The 26,526-nt window shown below is 36.7% G+C and overlaps 2 protein-coding genes across 5 annotated transcripts; both read right to left on the bottom strand.

The window, feature by feature from the left end:
- Positions 1–1,065: 1,065 nt before the first annotated feature.
- akr1b1.2 (aldo-keto reductase family 1, member B1 (aldose reductase), tandem duplicate 2) lies at positions 1,066–10,503 on the bottom strand. 4 transcript variants are annotated; one of them, XM_062995771.1, is made up of 10 exons: positions 9,880–10,095; positions 8,260–8,418; positions 6,063–6,179; positions 4,547–4,624; positions 4,333–4,455; positions 3,774–3,880; positions 2,184–2,265; positions 1,707–1,790; positions 1,542–1,624; positions 1,066–1,414 (listed from the first exon to the last, which is right to left on the bottom strand). In XM_062995771.1, exons 1-10 carry the CDS (start codon positions 9,943–9,945, stop codon positions 1,372–1,374), a joined length of 942 nt encoding a protein of 313 aa, XP_062851841.1. In that variant the 5' UTR covers positions 9,946–10,095; the 3' UTR covers positions 1,066–1,371. The 4 variants fall into 4 exon arrangements, with proteins under 4 accessions (XP_062851841.1, XP_062851833.1, XP_062851856.1 ...); XM_062995763.1 differs by having other exon boundaries at positions 8,251–8,418; positions 9,880–10,093; XM_062995786.1 differs by lacking the exons at positions 1,066–1,414; positions 1,542–1,624 and having other exon boundaries at positions 1,711–2,037; positions 8,251–8,418; positions 9,880–10,503.
- A 411-nt stretch (positions 10,504–10,914) lies between these two features.
- prdm4 (PR domain containing 4) lies at positions 10,915–26,085 on the bottom strand. Its single transcript, XM_063005715.1, has 11 exons — positions 26,001–26,085; positions 22,902–23,052; positions 22,583–22,771; positions 20,611–21,306; positions 18,697–18,846; positions 16,240–16,358; positions 15,221–15,306; positions 15,006–15,133; positions 13,252–13,683; positions 11,597–11,765; positions 10,915–11,394 (listed from the first exon to the last, which is right to left on the bottom strand). The coding sequence occupies exons 2-11, from the start codon at positions 23,020–23,022 to the stop codon at positions 11,082–11,084; spliced, it is 2,403 nt and encodes an 800-aa protein (XP_062861785.1). The 5' UTR covers positions 23,023–23,052; positions 26,001–26,085; the 3' UTR covers positions 10,915–11,081.
- Positions 26,086–26,526: the final 441 nt, after the last annotated feature.

Below are 26,526 nucleotides of genomic sequence, written 5' to 3' on the forward strand. Positions count from 1 at the left end.
TCGACCCTGGCGAAGCCTGTTCCGAGTGGAACCTGTCCTGGAAAACCGCTGTATGACCTTGGCCACCATGCTGTAGCTCAGTTTCAGGGTGTTAGCAATCTTCTTATAGCCCAGGCCATCTTTGTGGAGAGCAACAATTCTATTTCTCACATCCTCAGAGAGTTCTTTACCATGAGGTGCCATGTTGAGTATCCAGTGGCCAGTATGAGAGAATTGTACCCAAAACACCAAATTTAACAGCCCTGCTCCCCATTTACACCTGGGACCTTGACACATGACACCAGGGAGGGACAACGACACATTTGGGCACAATTTGGACATGTTCACTGTGGGGTGTACTCACTTATGTTGCCAGCTATTTAGACATTAATGGCTGTGTGTTGAGTAATTTTCAGAAGACAGTAAATCTACACTGCTATAGAAGCTGCACACTGACTACTCTAAGTTATATCCAAGTTTCATGTCTATAGTGTTGTCCCATGAAAAGATATAATGAAATATTTGCAGAAATGTGAGGGGTGTACTCACTTTTGTGATACACTGTATGTCACACAAGTGGTTGTGACTGAAGGTATTGTTTTCTAAATCAATCACATCCAAAGTGTGGATGTGACTGAAAAAACACCAGGAAGCTTACTTAAATCATTTGCAAAACATAACTTAAAAGACTACCCAACAAAGTTGCACAAAGCATTGTCATTTCATAAGACATTTCCACTTTCTAAGCATTGTTTGAAATGAAACTTCTACAAGGCAGATCAGCCAAGTAATGCCCTTACTGTAAACTATAGTGGTGGTTCTATATTTAGTATAGTCAGAATTGATGGGAAAATTAACATTGCACAGTACACAAAGCCTTTGCCTGAAACTTTAACTAGGAAGGGCATTTAAGCACACTTTTTAAGAAAAATCAAATGTCTGAGTAGCTCAGTCAGATTCCAGGTCTTAACCCTTTAAAATATCTGTTTCACCAGATAAAAAAAAAAAAATTTTGCAGGTCAAGAGAAGAATGACACTGTGTAAAGCTAGTGTTATAATCTGCTTGAGAATGGATGCAAAACACTCAACAGTTAATTTAAGCTTTATTTTGTTTACTGCAAAAAGCATAGCTTTAAACCACAAAAGCACACAAGACAAGATGTATAACAGTTTGCAAACAAGTTTGAAGAAATAACTTTGAAACAATGGAGTGCTTGAACAGTTCAAATCTAAATGTATAGACTATCAAGAAGTTGTTTAACAAAGCCTAGACACTTGTCCACCTTTTTAAAAATGAGTGCTGGATGAAAATGCAATATTTAAAAAAGAAAAAAGGCAGGAGTATGCCTTGCAGCTTTCTATGTAGCATCGTGTATGATAATTCTTCCTATTTTACCATTCGATATTGAAAGGAAAGTCTTTGTGCTTCACAGACCTGAAAAAGAAACATTGTAATATTTAACGTAATAATGTGAAATGTTCATTTCAAAATTGTAATGTATATGGAGACCAAATCCACTGAAAAAAGATATATAATTTTAATTAAAATAACAAAAACTTACCACTGCATTGGACAAACCCTGTAGTTTCTGTTGAAGCTTAAAATGGTACTCATTTCTTGATCACTTAGCTTAAAGTCAAAGACCTATGGACATAAATCAAGTCTGGTTAAAGCAAAATGTTCAGTGAGCATTGAGCTTTTTAAATATTTTTTTACCTGAACTTACTTCAAAGTTTTCCTTGATGCGGGCAGGAGTAATTGACTTGGGGATCACAATCAAATTTCTCTGAATTTGGAAGTGTATCAGGACCTGCACATTTTTTTAATTATACAAATTATAATTTTACAAAGTTATTTTTTAATTAACTTGACTTTAGCCTCTTCCTCTACTTAACAGGCTAAAATGACTTTTTATTTCATCATTTCATTTAATTAATTTCATTAATTGCTCCTCATCAGGTACACAGTGGGTCATCACCCCAACATCCACCGATGGAAACAGCCAATCATGTCTGTGTTGCTGCCTTGCTAGATGATAGCACGACTGAGATTGGAATCTGGAACTCAGCAAGGGTAGGCTGGCATAATAATTTAAATAAAATTACATAATTAAACTTTTTGTAACGAATGTTATCTGAAATTTCAGATCATGACAACAGTATGACTATAGTAATATAAGTACCCAATTTGTTTTTACTTTTACCTGAGCAGTGGTTTTATTGTGCTTCTGAGCAATAGCCTTTATGTTTGGGTCCTCCAGTAATGAGGGGTCCTCGGGTTTTGCCCTGATAGTTGAAAAGATTAATTAATTAAGTCAATTATAGCATTAGCATTGTTTACTTAATCTGTAGATATGCAATGAATCAATTGTTATACATTTTAATAATGTCATGTTTCTTTTGTTATCAATCAGCTTTCATAGCAGGTACATTATCTGCACCACATCTGGAACAGATAAATTATATTTTTACAGAAGTAAACAATAGTTCAACACTGATTGAAAGTGACACTAATAATACTGCAATACAAGTTAAAATTGGTAGAATTTGTGAAATAAATGAATGAATGCACTCAATATGCCCTTGACAACAGTCGCATGACAACAGATAAACACAGTTCTAAATACAGCAACTAAATAAACAAAATGTGGTTTCCCTCTAAGATCTCGTGAGACTTTGGTTAAAGAATGCATGCAACAGAATCTGGTCAAAGTGCCATTTAATAAAGCATTTATTTTTATTAATCTGCAAGTTTGCACTATAAACTATACCTAAATTTCTGGGTGACTATTTGAAAAAACAAAAAATTGAAACATGCTCTGCCATGTTTAGACAGAACTATGCTGGACTAAGATGGATAAATAAACAGTCTACCAATATTTCCTGTTTTACCTACTGCTTTTACCAAACAATTTTATAACACCAGTTTAAATATAGAAAGTAAGAAAAAATATGTAAAGCAACTATTGCTTTAGCAGGCTTGGTTTACTAGATGAATATATTAATTTATTACAAATATACACTCTGCATGCTGACGCTGCAGGTAGAATGGGTGTTGCACAGCACTGGGGGACCTAGGCTCAGTCATCACCTTTGTCTATGGTCTTTGTCTAAAATACTTTTAGAAATGTGGATGCTTTCATTGATTTATTGTGAGATTTTTACTGTGCATGGCCTCATTTCTTGTTTGTGATTACGATTGGCTGTAGGGTGGCACGGTGGCTAAGTGGGTAGCACTGTCGCCTCACAGCAAGAAGGTCCTGGGTTCGATCCCCAGGTGGGGCGGCCGGGGTCCTTTCTGTGTGGAGTTTGCATGTTCTCCCTGTGTCCGCGTGGGTTTCCTCCGGGAGCTCCGGTTTCCTCACACAGTCCAAAGACATGCAAGTGAGGTGAATTGGAGACACTAAATTGTCCATGACTGTGTTTGATATAACCTTGTGGACTGATTAACCTTGTGTAATGAGTAACTACCATTCCTGTCATGAATGTAACCAAAGTGTAAAAAACATGACTTATTTATTAGGATTTTAATGTCATGTTTTACACACTTTGGTTACATTCATGACAGGACAGGTAGTGACTGGTTACACAAGATTCATCAATTTTAGTTCAGTTTCAAACACAGTCTTAGACAATTTTGAGACACAGGGAGAACTTGCAAACTCCACACAGAAAGGACCAGGACCGCTTCACCTAGGAATCAAACCCAGGACCTTCTTGCTGTGGGCGACAGTGCTACCCACTGAGCCACCGTGCCGCCCAGTTACTCTAATAAGTCATAAAAAAGTACAAACCACGGTCTATCTGGTGAGCCCAGAGGACTGTATGCAGTCACTGTAATGCCTTTAGAGAGACAGAAGTTGATTAATTTCTCCTGTGTCAGATACGGATGGCACTCAATCTGAAAAAAAAAACAAAAAAAACCAGAATATTAAAGTTTAAAATAAAATTATTTGGCATTTATTTGCTACGTAATATCGTCTTATTGTGATTAAAATCACATATATTTTAACAATCAAACTTAACACAAGACTGCAGTATTGACTGCATCCGAAAGCCAGCTACTGCAGAAAAAAGCCAGATGAAGGAGCATTATAAGCTGCCTTGGGCAAAACACTGGTTACAAGCTGACCTTTTCTGTTTTGCTGTCTCAGTAAATAAGGTTAAAAGTCAATGTTAATGTGATTGTGAAGTATGTGATGAATAAATCCTTTCAGACTCCGAAATGCAGTTTAAAAAAAAAACAAAGATACTCGGTGATAACCACATGATGGTTATACCTTAAATAATCACAAATATTTTAACAACCATTATTTGTAGCAAATACATGTTAACTTGTTTTATGGATCTTACCTGGTTGTTGGCAGGTACATATTTAAGGCCTGGTTTATTTAAGATGGCTTCAATCTGTTCATGGTTAAAGTTGGAGATGCCAATGGCTTTAACCAGTCCCTCATCCACCAACTCCTCCATACCCTGTAACACCATTATTACAGAAAATCACATTAATTAACTAACCATAATAATGTCAGTAACAGCAAAATCCAAAAAGTACATTTTTCCTTACCTCCCACGTATTCAAAAAACTGGTGTTGTCACTGATAGTTAAGCCTTCACCGTCTACTGGGAAAAGTTCTGTTCCAGCCTGAGAGTCGGCAACATAATTTTAAAATTCAACATGGCAGTTGTTAAAAGAGGCGACACGACAAGGTTATAAAAAAAAAAAAAAAAAAAAAAAAAAAAAAAAAAAAAAAAAAAAAACAAACAAAAAAAAAAAACAGGATGCACCTTTACACAGCAAAAGTCCAAAAATTAAATTAATAGATTTCAGTTTGGATTTTTTATTAATTGTCAGAACACTTGGATTAGTGAAAACAATGTATTAGTGATTATTTAAAAACAGTGAGCAAAAATCCAAGGGATCTAAATGCTTTCTGGATTCACTGTATATATATATTTCTTTGATAACTTTCCCAAAATCAGTGACATAATTTATTACATACATTATGTGTTGTACAGGTGCAGTGTTTGAGTTTACTTTCAAAAAGATCATGCTTTTAAGACTTCATTCCAGCTGTAAGGCAGGACGAAGGTAGCATCCTGTTTTGGGTGCTTTGCTTCTTTAAAAAATTCTGTCAGTTTACAAGGTGAAAAAGGGGTCTGGAATGACAAGTCACTTTCCAGCCAGGACTGTGAATGTGTGAAAACTGTGAATTTTGTAAAATGCAATAAGAACAAGAATCTATGTTTTGTTGATTCTTATGAAACCTTATTCACTGTTGTAATAAAAATTACAGGATGATCTGACGAAGGCTGGGACAAAGGTGTCAGTGCCAACCATAAAAAGATCACTTAACAACCAGGGATGTCCATGAGTGTTTGTGCCACTCTTGGAAAATTACATAATTTAATTGTTGCAAGTCTGCAAAATAATTATTTTGCCCATTCTTAAGTGATACAAGTCTGTGGCTGCCATTATGGGATTCGCTTCTTTATGATGCACTTTCTTCATGACACATTTTCAATAAACTCAAATTCAAAGTTTCTATTTAGGAAATACACTCACGCTGGTCAGCCAAAACATTTAACATTCAACGTCATTTCTTTATACTTTTGTCAGTTAATTAAGAGTTCAATAGAATTAACAAATCACAGACCCATATTTTTATTTCATTTTACAAAATGTTGCTACTTTTCATGAAATGGCTCTGGTAAAAATGGTTAATAAATACATAAACATTATATTATACTTTATTAACATTATATTATATTACTTGTTTAATATTAATTAAGACTAAAAATATTACATTTACAGAATTTAGCAGTCACCTTTATCCAAAACTGCTTTTAATTGTGACTGGTACAATGCAAGCAATTGAAGGGTCTTGTTCAGGGACCCAACTTTGGCAGCTTGGCAGTTGTGAGGCTTGACCCAGCAACCTTTTGATCACTAGTCCAGTACCTTATCCATTAATATACTACTGCTCCTAGTGTATACATGTTGGATAATAAGATCATACGAAATAGGTTTGTCCGAGTAAGTTAAAAAAAATCTGAAACATCCTGTGGCAACATTAAATTACCTGAAAGCCCATTGGCCAGTGAATCAGATACAGATCTAAGTAGTCCAGCTGCAAATCACTTAAGGTCTTTTGACATGCTCCTTTCACTGCTGACTTGTCATGGAAGGTGCACCAAAGCTGTAAAAAGACCAGTTATCCTTTTACCATTGTATTGTAACTAAACCTTGTGACCATTTCTCTTTTATCTGTTTGGTCAACAACTTCATATTTTCATTACATATACAGTAAAATAAGCATTTGCCCCTAACTTTTCTATTTTTGCTATTTTATCATGTTTAAATGTTTTGGATCTTTCAACAAATTTTATTCTAACATAAAGACACCACAAGTAAACAAAAAAGCAGTTTTAAATGACCCTTTCATTTAGTGAGGATAAAACATTTCTACAAAAAAAACCCTACATGTAAAAAAGTAATAAGTCGAATTACTGGTTGTGCCACCCTTGGCAGCAACAACTGCCATCAAATGCTTGCAATGACTTGCCACAACATCCCAATTGACACGGCCACTCTAAAACCTTAATTTTGTCATTTGATCATTGTCCTGCTGCAAAACTCAACTGCACTTCAGCTTTAGGTCATAAACTGACGAGTCAACATACTTCTTAAAGATTTTAAAAAGCAAAATTTATGGTTTCACCAATTATGACAAGTAGTCCAGACCAGAGCGGTAGAGAGAACAGAGTGGCGACACTCCCATAGGGAACCGTTGGAAAGGGGGCGGGACATATTTTCTGTGCAGCTTCCGGGTTGTGGAGCTCTGTATAGTTCCAAACATCCCATAGAGCCCCATTAATTTTCACTACTTATCAAGCATTTTTAGCTGTTTGTTGCTTTGTTTTAAAAAAATAATGAATTTGATGTCATTAATATACTTAATACTGTTATTGTTTAGCATTTGCTCAGCACTAAATGTTACATGTTTATCTTAATTAATAGGTATAACTTTTACTTTCATTCTTAAGTACATTTGAAGGTAAATTTAGTTTAGTACTTTAGTGGAGGTAAAGAGTATTTTACTTTTATTACTACTTTTACTGGAGCAATATTTTACCTTGGATATCTCTACTTCAACTCAACTACATGGTTTGTGTACCTTGTCCACCACTTACATTAGACAAAATGAACTAGTGCATATTAATTATGAATTAATTCATGTATTACATGTAGGAATAAATTATTACTTACTCATGAAATAAGACATGAATTAATGCTATTTCATGTACCTGCACTATAATGTTAAAGGTATTGGTACGGTAGTGTGTTTATGAATCTGTTCATTCAGTGCAGGTAAACCTTATGAATCCAGCCACATGGCTTAGTGTTTAACCAAAATGATTATTATTATGAATCCTCGGGAAAGTGAAGGGAGATTAGTTTATGTAAAAAACAAAACATAAAAAACTGTCTAATCTCTGTACTGTATATTGTCTCTACTACTTAATGATATCGCATTATGTAATGTATGCTAATATAATGTACTGTGTGTTAACAAGAACGACCTATTAAGTCATTATAAACATCAATCTTCCACTTCATATACCAAATTGATATTAAAGCAGATGCAGTAAATGTAAAGGCAGGTGAAAATACCCAGAAATTGTACAAATGTTTATTATTTAATGTTTAATATTTCACTCACTGCTGCCTGTCCCATAGGAGAACATGACAGCGCCGGGTTTGTTTGGAACTATTGGAGGGTTACATGAACCACGTGACCGCGTGGCGGCGAGATCAAGGAGTGTCGCAACTCTCTCTATCTACGGCTCTGGTCCAGACCATTATGCTACCCCCAACATGTGAGACTAGCCTTTTTTAGGTATTTGCTATTTTTGGTCAGCAGTAGTTTGCGCCTTGCAAATCCCTTATGGATGTAATTTTTCCTAAGGCAGTAATCATGCCTGGTGTGGTTAGTGAAATTTAACCCAATTGTCAATTAAATGTGGTTAACTGGTTGATTTTTATAGCTAAGGTGAAATAACTTTTTATTTTTACATAGGGCCAGGTAGGGCTGAACAGCATTTTTCCCCAATAAAAGAAAATCATTCAAAAAACATTTTGACTTATTTTAAAGTTATACTTTTTAATGGTAAAGGTAATTTGAAAAATTTGTAAAAATAAAAGAAATTATGGGCAAATACTTTTTCACTGCACCGTAGGCCGTGTAATTTATGTAGATTTAGTGATACCTTGCTAACCACAAAAAGTTCCTCTCTTTTTACTACGCCTTCTTTGATCATGGCCTGGATACCCTCGCCAACCTCCTTCTCGTTCTGGTACACAAACGCTCCATCAATGTGCCTGTAGCCCACAGCAATGGCAGCTTTCACAGCTTCAGCTACTTTACCTGGGGGTGACTGGCACAGAAACATCAATAACCTTTGATATGCAGATAAAACAGTACTCATAGCAGAAAACAAGGAAGACCTGAAGGGTTTTGTAAGAAAGGTTGGAAAACAGAATAAAACAAAGGACTTTAGCTCATTATGAAAAAGACAACTGTCAGAACAACAGGAAACATCACTAACTTTACCATTAATGGAGAAGATGTTAAAGTGGTAAACCACTTTCTTTCTACTAGCATCAAATATTAACTGCAAAGGATCCAGAAGTCAGGAAATATGACACAGATGGGCACATGGCATAACAACAATAAAGGAACAGAAAATCTGCAGATTCAACATTTTGTCTCTTCAAAGATAAGATTTTGGTGCCTGTAAAGACTTGTGAGAGTACCTTGGATAGCAAAAAAGACAACCAAATGGATCCTCAATTAAATTAAACCTATCCTCTCAGTCAAAGCCCAGATAACCAAACTGATGTGCTCTTACTTTTAGAGTATGAGAGGAAGAGGACAGTAATAAACATGATTGATGGATGCAACTAGAGCCATTACAAAGCCTGAAGACCCAAGCAGAAAAAATGAGGTTCTGGAGAAACACTATCCATATAGTCGCCAGGAGTCGGAATTGAGATGACAGCCCTATAACTTTTGTTATATATTATTATTGTTATATATTATAGTATTATTGTTATATTATTTTTGTTATACTATTATAATTACTATTCTTCATAATTTAAATTAAATAATTATTTCAATCTCAATAAGCAAAAAGACCCTGCTTCTTTCCTCCCTCCCACTTTAAATATAACCAATCATGTCTGTATAGTTGCGGGGCCAGCCGATAGCACCACTGAGATTTCATCAGGTATAGGCTTTTAATAAGTGTATTTTTATTAGAACATGTATAATAAACTATAGTTGTTAAGACAACAAAGATTTAATCTGACAATTAAACCGGTGTACAATCATCTCTACATGTTAATATTATAAAAGCTGGAAATATGCTAACATTTAAAAAACAGAGGTTATGGAGACCGAGTGGCAATAATTTAGGCGTGGTCTAGAGATAAACGCAGCTGATAAGACATGTAGTCTACGTTTTTCAGTATTAACACAAGAGAGAAGTATGTTACATTTTATTCTGACTGCAATTCTTTTCGCCAGAATTACAAATTAAAAATGTGATATAAGTAAATAACTGCTCGCCTCTGACAGAAAGGTTATCCAACAAGGACCAACTTTCAGTGTATAAACGCTCCTGGGAGGATCAAACTTTCAGTTACTGATTTTTCACAACCCCGACAGTGAATTCTAATTTAACAAAAATATTCCATGCTCAAAAACAAAATAATAACTTGTATGAGCAAAACAAATCCACACATTCTTTCGATTTCAGTCTGTAATTAGAAAACACATTAAACACCTATTTTATATTTGATAAATGTAGTTCTGTATAGTTCGTGCATAAACTTACCTTCCATGTACCGAGACCGACAACTGGCATTTGTGCCCCAGTGTTAAGTTTAACTGAAGTTGCCATATTTATCAGTAAACACCTTTCTTAAAAGCTATGAATAAATATTAGATATTAATTTAAACTAACTTGACGGCTACACCAGCCACTGTCGTCTGCAGAAAGACCTCAACCAAGCTAGCGACGCTTTTCCCAAAGAAATTCTGCTCAACGACAATGTCGATTTTTTTATTCTTTCAAAATAAAAGTACAGCAACGCTAAAAGATCAACTGGATATTCTAGGCTACCTTTACATACAAAGTTCAAATCCCTTACTTAGATGACGCCACTGTCCTGATAACGTGAAGTCATAAAATTCTAAAAGAGGTAAATCATACATTAGCACTAATCTGAACCCAGGTCCTCCGTGTTAGGTCTAAGGAAATCGGAGACCTGCAGTAAACCCACACAGACACATGCCAAACTCCCAGAAAGTGAACTCAAACACGCTACATGCAGAGTCACTATGCTGGACATACAGTACCACAGATTACTTTGTGCAAATGCTCATTTAAGAAAATTACATTAACATATGTAAAACATATGCAGTGGTATTGTGTCACGTATGTCAAGGTGTGTGTGTGTTTGTGTGTGTGTGGGGGGGTTATTTACTGCGGTAATGTTAGTTTTATTTTGAGGACTCACCTGACATTCAAGTTTCTTTTTTTCTTTTAAACATCAACTGCTTGGATTGTACTTTGTTAAATTTGTAAGTCACTTTGGATAAAAACATTAGCTACGTTACGTCTGTCCACTATGTTTTTGAAAATGAATTTGTGGAAAAAAAAAAAATTTTTTTAGTTTATAATATTATGCAAATATTGGTTCAGGTGTGGTAAAACATACTCTGCATACATGCAAAAGATTTATAAATTCATAATGTGTGGCTGGTTAATCCAGCAACTAAACATAAATAACAATCTAGCAAAAAAAATAAATAAAAACAAACACTAATAACTTGCACATGCAATTTAACCAACACAAGGGTGGCAGTGCTTTACATATAACAGTTTTTAATTTTTTCAACAAAAATGCTTTATGAAACATTGGTATTTTTCATTGGTATTATTAAAACGTGTCATACAATAGAGAAAATCATTTTGGCACAATCGAAATATAAAAACAAGCTAAATTTACAAGCAAGGCAATTCACAGTGAGAAGTCACACAGTCTGGTCAGAGGAGAAGCCTGGCATGCCAATGCCATACTGTTTTCCATCATCTAGTGTACTGTTTTTTTCCTGCTCTTCTCCCTCCTCTTCCTCTTCACACTCCTCTTCATGGGAAACTCCCTTACCAGTCTTCGGCCCCTTGCAGATTTTGAGGTGGCGTGTAAGATGATATTTTGTGAGAAAGGCCTTATTGCATTTTTCACATATGAAGTCCCTTTTTCCATTGTGGGAGTTTAGGTGCTTTTTTAAGTGGTCAGTTTTAAGGAATTGCTTGTTACACTTTGGGCAGGTTATCTGACGATCTCTGCAGTTAAAAAAAGAATGCATCAAACAAAAAAGTGACAAAAATCTGAAGTAATGATATATTATGCAGACATGGCTTATTCAATCCAAGACCATACAGGGTCTAAATAAGAGTGTCTGCTAAAAAATTTAAATTTAACTGTAATTGCAGAACATTATATTATGAACAGAACATAAATTAATGTGAAGATATATGGCCTTACAGGGAGTGGGAATACATGTGCTGCTTCAAATCCTGTTTCCTGTTGAACATCTTGTCACAGTGATCACACTTGATATTCTTGGCCCCCGTGTGAATGACCATATGAGACTCTACATGGGCTTTCTGGGTAAAAGATTTTCCACATACATTGCACCTAAAGTTCTTCTGACCTTTAAGGCATAATAAAATGGAGAATTTAAATTCACTACCAGTTTCTTAAACATTCACATTAAAAAACAGCTACAAATAGAAGTGCAAAGCCTATTTCCAGAAAAGTTAAAACTAACTAGCTTAAAAACAAAAATATGCAATTTTTTATTTCTCTTGAATCTTAATTTTACTGAAAAACAGCACAAATAGATTAATTTATTTGACAAATTCAATGGTGCTTTGTGAACAGAACTGAACAGAATTTCGATGCCTGCAACACAAAATTGGGATGGGGCAAAATAAAAGTGAAAAATTAATCAAATATTTCAATAAGCAAGTAAATTGGTAATGGGTGTTTTAGGATTACGTATAAAATGAGGATCTGCCAAAGACACATGAAAAGGCTGTTTGCAGCTTTTTACAGTGTTTTGAAAAATTCCACAATGAGCAGAAGAATTGGTAACAGGTAATTAATAATGGGTCATTGCTCACTAGTTTGAACTTTATGAGATAATTATTAGTTACTTCAAAAAGAACATTTCTTATTGCAAGATGGCAAGTAATTTATTTCCTTTACCATCCAACATACACAATATTATGAAAAAATTCAAGGAATTCAGAGAAATCTCAGTCCACAGGGGCAAGGTCAGAAACCACTGTAAAATGTGTGTGACATTCGAGCCCTGTGTGTGACAGACAGCACTGTATGTTTGTTTGTTTATTAGACAGAAACGGTAGTTACTCATTACACAAGATTCATCAGTTCACAAGGTTATATCGAACACAGTCTTGGACAATTTAGTGTCTCTAATTCACCTCACTTGCATGTCTTCGGACAGTGGGAGGAAACCGGAGAACCCGGAGGAAACCCACGCGGACACAGGGAGAACATGCAAACTCTACACAGAAAGGACCCGGACCACCCCACCTGGGGATCAAACCCAGGACCTTCTTGCCAACACTGTATGAGAAACCGTCATGCTGCATGATTTGCCTTTCTGAAGTCCAAATCTAAATGTACAGGGCATGATGTTGATGAGAATCAGACAACAACGACTATGGACTGTTGAAGAACGCACTTGCAAAACTGCAACAATTAGTGTCCTCATCTCCCAAACTATTAAAAAGTCTCATTATTGGGAAAGGCAACTTAACCCAGGGGAAACATGCCTCATGTCTTTTTTGACTGTGTTGTAGGCAAGTGTTACATTTGTTTATATTTACAAAATACAATTAAGTTAGTCAGTAAAACTTAATGTTATTAGATTTAGAAAGTTACCATGGCACTATCTGTAAAGTCTACCATGGTGTAGTAAAACAATAATAATAAAAAAATGAAAATAATTTTAACATTTACCATTACTGTGATATAAAATTATATGTGCATATATAATCTACGTATATGTACATATAAGAAACATAACGTACTGTAAACAATGTAAAGAAAATCCAGCATGCACAGTCTAAGATTTCTAGCAAAATATTATAGTAAATATGCTGTCTTACCTGTGTGAATTCTCAGATGCATTCTTAGATTGCTCGGATCACTGAAGGCCTTGCTACAGTAGCTACATTTATTAGGTCTTTCACCCATGTGACCCATGAAATGCACGTTTAGCTTGGTGGAGGTAGTGAATGCCCGTGAGCACACACTGCATTTAAACTTCCTCTCTCTACCATGACGGTGTCCATTAATACTGTTGTTGCACTGCCCATCCTCCTGTGATTGGCAATGCCATGATGGTGAGGTAGGAGGGCTGTGCACCTCACTAGTCAGCTTCTCTTGTGGTTGGGGCTGAGTGTGGATGATGTGAGTAGGATCATTCTGGGTTGGACTGTGGTTGTGGACATGGCTGCTGAGGTGAGACTTGAGCTCGACAAAAGAGTCACATTCTTTTCCACAGTGACAAATTTGCCCCTCTAGCACTTGAGGTACACCTAAGAGTTGTGTCACATTGTTAATATTACCAAATATTACATATATGTTAGTATTACCAAAAGAACATTTACAAATTGGCTTTACCCATATTAACTCTTTAGTTTAATGTTTTATTAAATATTCCGTATGCTCAAATAAAAAGTTATATTTTATTAAAACGCTAATGGTTCTCACTGATTTTCTGAGATTGGAGAGTAGTATTGTTATGCACTTTGTGTTTTTGTCGTATAAATTCAATTTCATTCCCGCCCCCGTGAAATTGTATCTTATGGGGTTGGGGTTAGAAAAATGTTAAAGCATGTCTTTATTGATTTTGTGCACAGTCTATGCTGGAACAGGAAAGGAAATTCCTAAACTGTTACCATAAAGTTGAAAGTATATAACATATCTTTTGTAATTAATTGTATACACCTGTTTGCAGTGGGTTTGACTGACACACCTGAACACAGTAATTAGAAAATGTTGCATATAGCTATTCTATAAAGATTTTTTTTAAATGCTTCATAATAATGAATTTAGAGACCCCAAAAAATTTTTATATTGAGACTTCATTACTCTTCTAAATTGTTTGTTTAATAGGATTTTACCGTCACATATTACACTTTGGGTACATTCATGGCAGAACAGGTAGTAACAGATTACACATAATTTATCAGTTTAAGTTCCATGTCAAATACCATCACTGGCAATTTTGTATCTCCTGTTCACCTCACTTACATGTCTTTGAATGTGTGAGGAAGAAAACCAAAGCTACTGGAGGAAACCCACATAAACACAGAGAGATATAGTTGCTTCCCCCATTTGCAGCTATTACAGCTTCTACTCTTCTGGGAAGGCTTTCTGAAAGAATTTGGGAATTTTTGCCTAATTATCCAGAAGAGCATTTTTGAGTTCAGACACATCCCAAATGTGTTTGATGGGGATGAGGGCTCTGTTTGGGCCACACCAAACACACTTTGCTTTGTGCACTGGGGCACATTCATGCTGGAACTGAAAACAGGCCCCCAACTGTTACCACAAAGTTTCCACAAACTCTCCAAAATGCATGAACAATTCTCTTCCCTGTAATTAAGGGGCCTAGGCCAACCCCTGATAAACAGCCCCACAGTATTATCCCTTCTCCACCAAACTTTACAGCTGGCACAACACAGTCAGGCAGGTGACGTTCTCATGGCATTTACCAAACCCAGACGTGTCTATGAGACTGTCAGATAAAAACAGCTCCTGACACACAGGTTTTGTTCTGATGTTAAAAGGGCTTTGAGAACTAAATTTGATACCTTACAACAATATATGGCCAAATACTGACACGGCGTCTTACCTAGTTGTCTGCTGTATTCCCTGCTGTAAAAGAACAACAGCTCTTGCTCAGGGAGAATCTCTCTGGTCGTGCAGAAGTAAAGCTTCCTGTTATCAATATACGCCACCAGATTTTGCTCTTCCGTGGTCCTGCAAAGAAAACACTAAAACTTGAACAAAATGCTAATTATTAAGGACCATAACGTTATTACAAGGAGTTTTTTTAGATTGTGTTACCTTGCTTTTCTTACGAACATCATCCAATTGCATTCATTTTCATCTGTGGTCACAATACAGAACTCCAGGACGTTGTTGTGGAACATCTATATATCAAACAAAAGCATTTTTGATATATGAGGCAAAATATTTGAGGCAAACGATGGCGAGCATGGCAAATGTCTTACTCAGTGTAATAGTGTTTAATGATTTTTTAACCAAACTAAAGCTAAATGTTTGTTTTGATAGATAGAGAGACAGATACTTCATTGATCCTGAAGGAAATTAAAGAAAATAAAATTTTATTTATATTATGGTAACAGCAAATAATACAAATATAAAAATAGAAGTTTGCATCTTTCTTTCTGATATGATATACAGTATATAGCGACCTGTATGTTGACACCTTTTTTGTTCATTCTTCAATCAGCTTTTCAATCTTCCTGACAAGTCTGCTCTATAGTTCTTATGAAAACATACAGCATACCCTGTCAAAAGCCTTTTAAAAAAAAAATCACATTATACTTTTAAAGTAAAATATTTTTTCCAGCTGTATATTACACACTGTGTCATCCTAACACCTATGAAATCTGGTATAGACAAACTATGGGGCTAATATGGCTCATATGGTTCCCATGCTAACTCCTTTTTACTGTCGATAACGCCCACGTTGAGCATGCAGGCCTCAGAACTGGACATCAGCGCAATAAAAAAAGATGACAGGTCCAACAAATCCTGTTTTCTCCAAGATCATGTAAACAGCCAGGCATGTGCGCATTGTTTACCACAGCTTTTTGATGTCTGACCATTTTAAACAATGCACCAGTTTCACTGCTCAAAAAACAACCCCAAAGGCTATTCTACCACCACCATGCTTTCCAGTAGAAAAATGTGTTGTTGAGTTGGGGAGTTACTATATTGTTATAACATTTAGTTATTTTGTCCTAACCTATACATTTAAATAAATTCTGATCAACAATGCAATCACATTTAAATATACAATAGAACTGTGTACTAGTGTCTTAGACAATAAAAATAACCTTCCACAGTTGAGGGGCATCTTTATCAGACCAGTCTGTAAGCTCCACACTGCTACAGTGCTGTCCAATCATTGGACCAAAGCAGGTCCTGCTGGAGATCGTCTCACGTGCAATTACACCTGAACATATGAGCTTAAATTACAACTTGACAACTGTTTAATATCAGTATAGCTTTTTATAATGAAGTCTTATCACAAACATAAATTAGGTAATTATCAACTTATGTCAATTAGAACACATTTTAAAACTTTTTTTTTTTTTTTTAAGTTTACAACTCGCAAGACAAGATATACAGGGGTTGGACAAAATAACTGAAACACCTGTTTTTAGACCACAATAATTTATTAGTATGGTGTAGGGCCTCCTTTTGCGGCCAATACAGCGTCAATTCGTCTTGGAAATGACATATACAAGTCCTGCACAGTGGTCAAAGGGATTTTAAGCCATTCTTTTTGCAGGATAGTGGCCAGGTCACTACGTGATGCTGGTGGAGGAAAACGTTTCCTGACTCGCTTCTCCAAAACACCCCAAAGTGGCTCAATAATATTTAGATCTGGTGACTGTGCAGGCCATGGGAGATGTTCAACTTCACTTTCATGTTCATCAAACCAATCTTTCACCAGTCTTGCTGTGTGTATTGGTGCATTGTCATCCTGATACACGGCACCGCCATTGGATGCACATGGTCCTCCAGAATGGTTCGGTAGTCCTTGGCAGTGACGCGCCCATCTAGCACAAGTATTGGGCCAAGGGAATGCCATGATATGGCAGCCCAAACCATCACTGATCCACCCCCATGCTTCACTCTGGGCATGCAACAGTCTGGGTGGTACGCTTCTTTGGGGCTTCTCCACACCGTAACTCTCCCGGATGTGGGGAAAACAGTAAAGGTGGACTCATCAGAGAACAATACATGTTTCACATTGTCCACAGCCCAAGATTTGTGCTCCTTGCACCATTGAAACCGACGTTTGGCATTGGCACGAGTGACCAAAGGTTTGGCTATAGCAGCCCGGCCGTGTATATTGACCCTGTGGAGCTCCCGACGGACAGTTCTGGTGGAAACAGGAGAGTTGAGGTGCACATTTAATTCTGCCGTGATTTGGGCAGCCGTGGTTTTATGTTTTTTGGATACAATCCGGGTTAGCACCCGAACATCCCTTTCAGACAGCTTCCTCTTGCGTCCACAGTTAATCCTGTTGGATGTGGTTTGTCCTTCTTGGTGGTATGCTGACATTACCCTGGATACCGTGTATCTTGATACATCACAAAGACTTGCTGTCTTGGTCACAGATGCGCCAGCAAGACGTGCACCAACAATTTGTCCTCTTTTGAACTCTGGTATGTCACCCATAATGTTGTGTGCATTGCAATATTTTGAGCAAAACTGTGCTCTTACCCTGCTAATTGAACCTTCACACTCTGCTCTTACTGGTGCAATGTGCAATTAATGAAGATTGGCCACCAGACTGGTCCAATTTAGCCATGAAACCTCCCACACTAAAATGACAGGTGTTTCAGTTATTTTGTCCAACCCCTGTATGTCATGGCAGTCTAGTAATTTCAATAATTTAAAAACTGTAATTCATAGAAAATTTGTTTGTATAAGTTTGGGTTTTTAAGGTTTTTTTGGATATTGTGGGTACAACTATGCATATAGCACACAGCAGGATTTGGAGGTTAAGAAAGTTCTATGATGTCATTTATTTTAAAAAATGTTTAATTCATAAATTATTATTGTCCACAACTGCTAATTCTCTGTGCCCATAAAATATCTAGTTTAACTGCACCAAATACATTTACAGCATTTAGCAGACACTTTTATACACAGTGATTTACAATTGTGGGTAAATACAATTTAAGCACTTGTGGGGTTGAGGGCATTGCTCAGGGGGGTAGTAATGGCAACTTGGCAAACATTCTGATTACTAGTGCAGTACCTTAACCGCTAAGCTACCACTGCCCTACAGTGGCCTACTGCATTAAAATGGGATGGTCTGATCAGCTCTATACAAATAGTTGTCATTGTTCACAGTTGAGCTTTGTTAATTTATATACTCTTTATATGCTTCAAATACAGTCATGTTAGTATTATGCTCTGTAGATGTACTGCTGCTTTTGGAACTGGTGCACTGCAAAATGTGAATAGATTGATTACAAAGTGAGCACATTAAATTACATCAATCTTGAATGTAATTGTGTGTTTCAATAGGACTGTGCCCCTTAAAAAATAACAAAATTTGTTTTGTAATCATAAGGCTAAAATAACTGAGAATAAATTTGTAGATTGTAATATATTGACAGAAAATAAAGTTTGCAGTAATTACTGAAAACTGAAGACTGTCAATAAACACAGTAAACACAGTAAACAAAGTAAAGTTTTTAATACAACTCTATTTTAAACAGTAAAATAGCTTTAAGGCTGGATATTTTTTAACAATATAAGATTTTACTTACCATTGGGTTCATCAGCCACAGAAACACGGAGGCACAGTGGTCGGGGCAGAGATAGGCGGGCACGGCTTTGAATAGGCGTGTCTGGGATGAACTTGACAGGTCCATGCTCAGGACAATCTGAGTTGTAGGAGCGCTCACATAAATTGCACCCTGAATACAAATTCATTAAAAATAAATAATTATTTTTTTTACAAACCCTATTTTCAATAAAAGTTGGGGCATTTTGTAAAATATAATAAAAAGAATAATCTGTGATTTGTTAGTTCTCTTATATATCTATTGGAACCTCTGTCCCAACTTTTTTTGGCATGTTGCAGCCTTTAAACTCTTACCATGTAAAATCATAGATTCATCTTTGTACTGCTTTTTACACAACGTCCCAACTTTCCTGAAAATGGGGTTTGTATAATTATAAAATATAAATAAACCAGACTTGCATCACTAGGCATATTTCTTATTTCTGATTCTTATTATCGCTGAGCAAAGCAATTGGATTTTAATAACACATTTACCCATAACGTACTTATTATTAAAGTGTAGATTTGTACCAAATTTTTTTATGAATTCATGAATTTTTATGAATTGTTTTGGGTGCAGCACGTTGACGCAGTGGGTAGCGTTGTTCCCTCACAGCAAGAAAATGGCCTGGGTTTAATTCCTCAACTAAGGTCCTTTCACTGTGGAGTCTACATGTTCTCCCTGTGTCTGTGTGTTCCCTCTGGGTGCTCTGTTTTTTTCCTACAAGTCCAAAGACATGCAACCAGGCCAATTGGAGCCACTAAAATTGTCCTAAGAGTGACCCTGACCAGGGTAAAGCAACGGTAAAACAGACAATTAATGAATAAATAAATTAATTAGTGAATTCTTTTCTCTAATTGACTAATTTTTAATAATCATATACCTCTATTGTGGTCAGGGTCATGGTGGGTCCAGGAATCCCTTAAACACTAATTGCAAGGCAGTACCACATCGTAGACAAAAAGCCAATGACAGGGCAACATACATTTACACATTCTCACTCATTCACACCTAAGAGCAATTTAGAGCAATCTGCCTTCTGTTTTTGGAGGTAAAGGGAAACCAGTGAACCTGGAGAATACACAAGCAGACATGGTAAGAACGTGGCAAACTCATTATAGATAGTGACCAAAGGTGGACTTTACACTGTTAAAATTAACCTATATCTGGGATGCAGCACAGCATTGATATTATCCTGCTCATTTAATAGTAGCCAGGTCTAATCACTAAAGGCTAAAGAAATGAGTCATAAGTTTTATTGTGTAAAAGCCCAATGGCCAATTCATTTAGCATACTTCCAATTAACAATTCAAAAGTCATGACATATTTCGCTAATTTTTCCGTATGGTTTCCTACATTATGATGAGCCCAAAAGCCGAAGGGTAATTAAATAGCTAAAAACAGAGTCTGCAAATATTATAAAATAAATAAATTAATTAATTAATTAAAAAAAAATATATATATATATATATTTGCAATTGGCCATAAGAAGATTTACATATTTTTTATGTAACAAATCTACATTATGTTTTAATTTTATAATGTAAGCAAGATGAGCAGGTTATTTGAATACTGAAATATTTGAATGCTGCTACTACACAAATTAGTGGCAGTTTTGAAATAGTTAAATATTTAAACACTGTTATAGCATAATAATTTATGAAACTTGTGCTAATTAGCCAGTCACTTCTAACTGTTGATTTATCATTTATTTTATAAAACATACAAGTGACTGATTCGTTTGAGAATCTAAAAAGACTCAAAAACACGTTTTAACTAATAACACAAAAAAATGAAAATTTGTAATTGTAATTTGTAATAAAAAACTAAATTGCAATGATACAATTATAACCATACAATTTTACAGTTGCATACCATGGTATAAATTTGACTTACAAATGTTCTCCTTATTTGCGGTAGCATTTTCCAGCTGTAGTGTTGAGTTGACCAGCACAAGATTATCTGGTCCCAAAGACACTTCTGCAGTAATAGGGGACACACTGACAGGCTCCAGCCCCATTGCTGAAGTGTGTAGAGATACAGACTCCAGCTGTGTCTGTGGTGCCATAGTTCCAGTAAGCACCACACTGACCACACCAGAGTGCAAAGCTTCACCTAAAACACAAGGACCACCAGTTCCTGATCCACTCCCTACTCTACCATTCATATGTTCCTGCTCCATTACAACAGGCAGCTCCAGTCCAGAGCCATGCAGGGCCATGACTCCTCCTTCCAGGCTCTCGTGGGTCTGATTCCTAGACCCTAGTTGCTGCTGAGTCTCTATGGTCACTACCACACCTTCCATAGTGGCAAGTTCCTCTCCCATTCCATCAGGAGTAATAGGGCTGTTGACGCGCGACTCTATTGCTAGGCCAGAAGTGTCCAGCTGCACCTCATGGGTACTGCCTTGGTGGAGGTCAGCCTGCCGAGAGTCTATAGACACCAGGCCTGATTCCAAATGTCCCCCTGAGCCATTATATGGATCTAGGGAGGAGGGGTTACTGTTGGCAACAGACAAAGTCGAATCCATGTTAAGACTGCTAGGATGAATGTATTGAGGTGGTGGCCGATCAGCAAGGTATGACAAAATACCTGTAAATTAAAATAGCAATGTTAAAAGCAATTAGATGATCACAGTACATTGCTAAATGTCTACTAACTAGTTTTAGCTTTTTCTCTGTGAGCTGCCACCCATCAATCAAACAATGAATGTCAATTTGATTAGGAACTTTACATTTAAAAAGACAATTATTTTCTCAGATTCGATAATTACATAATTATTGTGTACTTAGTTGCGCAACCCTTGGTAACTGTTACAGCAGGAGTTGCACTGTCTTTGTAATTGTGTAATTATTGTGCATGCTATCTTTCAAATGATCTTATCTTTCTCTATTTTAAACAACTTCTAAGTAGGGAAGGGTGTTATCTGACTAATGTGCCTTGTTAGATTTACACAATTCTAGCCTGAAAGACTAAAGACTTCTAGTCCAAAAGACTTTAGATTCAGTCTGATTTGACCACTGAATGTTGTAAATTATTCAGATTCCTTCTGGAAGAGCTTCTTTACCCTCTTTCAGTGTAACACATTGTAGATTGCTGATCCATTAACAGTGCTTTTAATTTAAGCCACTTAAATAAGTGCACAAGTACACCAAATAAAAAAATAAATAAATAAAAAGACAATTTTGCAATCTGTGGCAGTTAAATATGAATAATCTTTCATACTTTTTAGGGCCTTTTATGTATTATGCTCAAACGGCAAACCATTAAAAAAACCTTATGATGCATGCTCAGTAATCCAGGTTTAATCCAACTTTGTTTCCAGTTGAACTGATTCAACTTTGTGGACATACAAAAAGCCCTTTTTTTTTCTGTGCATACCTTTTTATAGTTAAGTGACGGCTGAGCTATAGTGGGAATCATTTGAATAATTGCTGCAATAAACATTTTTGCTAAATACTGGCATTGTCCAGACACTTCATCACTGTCTTATCAAAAAAAAGATACAGAGCCTTTCTTTAAAACACTCTGCCCAAGTCAGAAATAGACCCTGAACGGACAGTATATTGCAGGTATTCACTTACTCAACAGCTTATTAATTTATTTTCTCGTTCACTCACAAATTATAATAAAGTATACATACACCTTATGGTATGTATTCAGAGTTTGTAAAAAAAAAAAACTTGTTACTGGAGTACCCAATAAACCGCACAACGCTCATAGATATGGTAGGAACCAAACTTCACAGAAACAATAATTGGCGCTCAAAAATGGATCAGAGACTCTATAGCTTCACTACCTTTTATGACACTGTGTCACTCCTAGCATGAATTGCCATGAAGACACTGCCCAATTTGTAGTTATTTACCTGGAAGAATGTGTCTAAAATAGCTACTCTCCAGATGAGGATATGGAGGTGGGGGTAAAGAATAGTTCCTCTCTGGAATGCCACACATGACTCCTCGGTCAGCTAAAGGACCCATTGGCAGCATGAGGGACAGAGCTGAGGGTAGCGGTCCAAGAGATGGACCAAGGCTTGGTATGGCAACTGGCATCCCTGAAAATAAAATCAGTTGTTAATATGTATTTATACAGTAAGAGAATAAACAAATAATATATTTGTTTAACTTTTAATAATGCTTGACATAAACAATTTATAAAACATGGTGACAAAAACAGATTTTTACCTGGAGAGGCGATGGGGTTGTGGCTATGGGTGGGGGAGGTAGGAAGACCCAGATGGCTGGCACTGACAGAGGGCACACTGAGTTGGTCCATGCCCACTGGACTGAGGTTCATGTCATTCATTCTAAGCAGCAGTAAAAGAGAACCTAAAACCTATGAAATGGTTCCAACATTTTAATGTATACTATGTATAATGTATGAAATATCTGAACCTTCCTGATTTCTTTGATTATATATAAACCAATTGCACTTAACCTTTATTTATCAAATAAACAACCACATACTTTTTTCAGGATTTTCTGGTAGACAGCAAAATAGTTCTGTCAAGTTACCTTGGCCCTGTAATCGTTTTAGCTATAACAACATAATCTTCTGATAAAGCTTTTGCATGGCTGAGAACTGATGTTGGTCAAGAAAGCCTCAGTTGATGTTACAGTTAATTCCAACATTGTTCAGTTCAGAAGCTGAGGTCAGAAACATCTGGGCAATCATTTTCCAAATCTTTTTTATTACCACTAAGTACTAAGTTCCTTGGCCAAAATGTAATAAGATGTAATAGTGTCATGATGTAATAACACACACACACACACACACACACACACACACACACACACACACAGAGAGAGAGAGAGAGCGAGAGAGAGAGAGAGTGCACATATAAGCAATTACGGTTAGCAATAACACTGCACAACACATTTTTTTTAAAGTCTTGCTTCCTGAAAAGTTTTAGGTGATTGTGACAGGTACCTATAGGGTATGCACAAATATAGTTTTTGTTTTACTGCATCACGTAGGAACTCTAAGAAATAGACATTTATATGTTTACCTATTTAATCACGTTTATGTTCCGCATGAGCCATTAAGTTCAACAGAATTAAAAATGTTTTGCTCCTGATTTTCTTTTGTATTCAACTTCTGGTGCATCACGTTGCAGTGTCCAACAGTGTCCAGTAGTCAGCAAGCATTGACGGATTCCAGTTGCCCTGGTATCGTTTCTCCATTGTAGCAATGTCCTGGTGAAACCGCTCACCGTGTTCGTCACTGACAGCACCGAGATTCACGGGGAAGAAGTCCAAGTGTGAGTGAAGGAAATGAATCTTGAGTGACATGTTGCACTTCATTTTCTGGTATGCGCGGAGAAGTTTGTCTACGACTTCAACGTAGTTTGGCGCTCTGTAATTGCCCAGAAAATTGTCAACAACGTCTTTGAAGGCTTTCCAGGCAATTTTTTCCTGGCCAACTAACAGCTCTTCAAACCGCTTGTCACTCATAACATCTCTGATCTGGGGACCAACAAAAATGCCTTCTTTGATCTTCGCGTCACTTATTCTTGGAAACATCTGTCTTAAATAGCGAAAACCTTCGCCTTCCTTGTTCAGTGCTTTCACAAAATTCTTCATGAGTCCAAGTTTTATGTGTAGAGGAGGCAAAAATATCTTTGCCGGCTCGACAAGCGGTTCGTGTGCAACATTTTTCTGTCCTGGAACTAACTTTTTGCGGAGTGGCCAGCTCTGTCGACAATAATGTGACTCTTTGGCACGGCTGTCCCATTCACAGATGAAACAACAGTACGTGGTATAGCCGAGCTGCAGTCCCAGTAACAGAGCAACGACTTTCAGATCTCCACAGATATTCCAGTTGTACCTGCTATACTGGATGTGGTTGAGCAACAGTTCCATATTCTCATACGTTTCCTTCATGTGTGCTGCGTAGCCAACAGGTACTGACGGATAAACGTTGCCATTGTGTAGCAGAACAGCTTTCAGGCTTGGCATTGACGAATCAATGAAGAGACGCCACTCTTCCGGATTGTGATCACAACCCAAGGCCGAGAACAATCCTTCAATGTTACAACAAAAACAGAGACTGTCGACTTGTGCAAAAAATTTGGTGATATCATGATGTCGGCTTCTAAACATAGACATTTTCGTACCTGGTGACAGCAGACACCATCCCTGCAGCCTGGAACCCAGCAACTGGGCTTTTGCTTTTGACAGACCCAAATCTCTGACCAAATCGTTCAATTCTGACTGTGTTATCAGATGTGGATCACCTGATGAGCAAGGTTCAAAATTTGGGTCAGTGTCACTGTCAGTATCCTGCACTGGAGTTTCTTCATCTGGTTCGTCTAAGGTCCAATCCTCGGGTGGTTTCGGAATTGGGAGACTGTCGTCATGTGGCACAGGTCTCATTGCTGAAGGCAGATTAGGATATTCAATTGACTTCTTGTTTTTGGCAGAGAAACCAGATACATTAGTCAAACAAAAATAACAGTCCGTCACATGGTCTTTTTGTTCTCGCCAGATCATCGGAACAGCAAACGGCAAACTCTTACGAGTGCCTCTGAGCCAGGCTCTTAGATTGACAGCGCATGTTGTGCAGCAAATGTGAGGCGCCCATTCCTTGTCTTGGTCACCAATTTTGCAGCCGAAATACAGATGATAAGCTTTCTTCACAAGAGCAGTTATAGAACGTCTCTGAGACGCAAGTGTATATTCGCCACAGATACAGCAGAATGTGTCGCGGCTGTTACGACATTGACGAGACATATCGCCAGACAGCAAAACGGCTATAGCATTAAATTTACTTACTGTTATATTGATACAGACACTGTACTTTACTAGAATGATGCACACATACACACTAGCTTTCTGTGTTAACCAAATGAGCAGGATCGGTTTATGCAAGCCACCTTTATAGCATGCTGAGAAAGCGCCAAGCTCGTTGACTTGCCCAGGCATGTCATATTTCCACAGAAAAGCTTCAAACCTGGTCTGATTATATATGCCTGGACATGCACAAGCTGCACAAACTGTTGCTGATGAGTCACTTACTGGAGTGAGATGTTTGGATAAAAATTTAAGCAAAAATTATGATAAAACTGAAGATTTCTCTTAAACGGTACGTGATACGTAAATTTGGAAAAAAATCTATAAGAAACACCTAACAGTGTTCAAGAAGCAAAAAATTTGTTGTGCGGTGTCATTAGAAATGGCATCTGGTCTTATATGCTTTTAAATAATTTGCATGATTTAGAATGAAACACTTTTGATAAAATTTTAAATGGGTAAATGACTTAGTGACATAAATGACTTGGTTACCTGAAAATGTGTTGTTACTTATGGATCTGCGATGCCTTGCTACATTTTAGCGAAACATTACAAATATAAACTTACACAGTTCAAAAATACTAAAACATAAAGGTAAACTGACTTTTCCTTGCATGCTAATAATTTAGCCCATAAGTACATACGAACACACTATAAAATGAAAAGCTCCCGCTCCTACGAACGTCAATAATTCATGCATATATGAATGCATGTCAACACCTAATGCAAAAACCAAACATCAAAAATAAAAGTAGCACATTTTTTTAATAAACTAAAAGAAAACACCAACATGGCTAGACAAGCGGTGGGGCTTTAGGTTTAATTATACCACGGTTTCAAAATAATAGACCCGAATAGGAATGGGGCGTTATCGTCTGCTTTAGGTTACTCTTAATGTCCCTTCTACATTTCACGGTACACCACAGTACGAAATGTAATAGAAACCACTACTAAATGCGGCATAAATGATTATATGTATAAAATCTATTGGATATAAATTATATGCCTTCAACTGTGT

This window comes from Trichomycterus rosablanca, chromosome 1 (assembly GCF_030014385.1).
Source record: "Trichomycterus rosablanca isolate fTriRos1 chromosome 1, fTriRos1.hap1, whole genome shotgun sequence".
Classification (NCBI taxonomy): Eukaryota; Metazoa; Chordata; class Actinopteri; order Siluriformes; family Trichomycteridae; genus Trichomycterus; species Trichomycterus rosablanca.

Bases quoted from the DNA above. Each gene is read 5' to 3' on its own strand.
- akr1b1.2 (XM_062995763.1), bottom strand. From the start codon at position 9,945: ATGGCAACTTCAGTTAAACTTAACACTGGGGCACAAATGCCAGTTGTC. The intron at 8,419-9,879 runs GTAAGTTTATGC...TTTCTGTGCCAG, and splicing joins TCGGTCTCGGTACATGGAAG to TCACCCCCAGGTAAAGTAGC. The intron at 1,415-1,541 runs GTAAGTTTTTGT...TTTCTTTTTCAG, and splicing joins AGGGTTTGTCCAATGCAGTG to GTCTGTGAAGCACAAAGACT.
- prdm4 (XM_063005715.1), bottom strand. From the start codon at position 23,022: ATGAATGACATGAACCTCAGTCCAGTGGGCATGGACCAACTCAGTGTG. The intron at 21,307-22,582 runs GTAAATAACTAC...TTTAATTTACAG, and splicing joins TTTTAGACACATTCTTCCAG to GTATTTTGTCATACCTTGCT. The intron at 16,359-18,696 runs GTAAGTAAAATC...TCATATGTTCAG, and splicing joins TGTGGCTGATGAACCCAATG to GTGTAATTGCACGTGAGACG.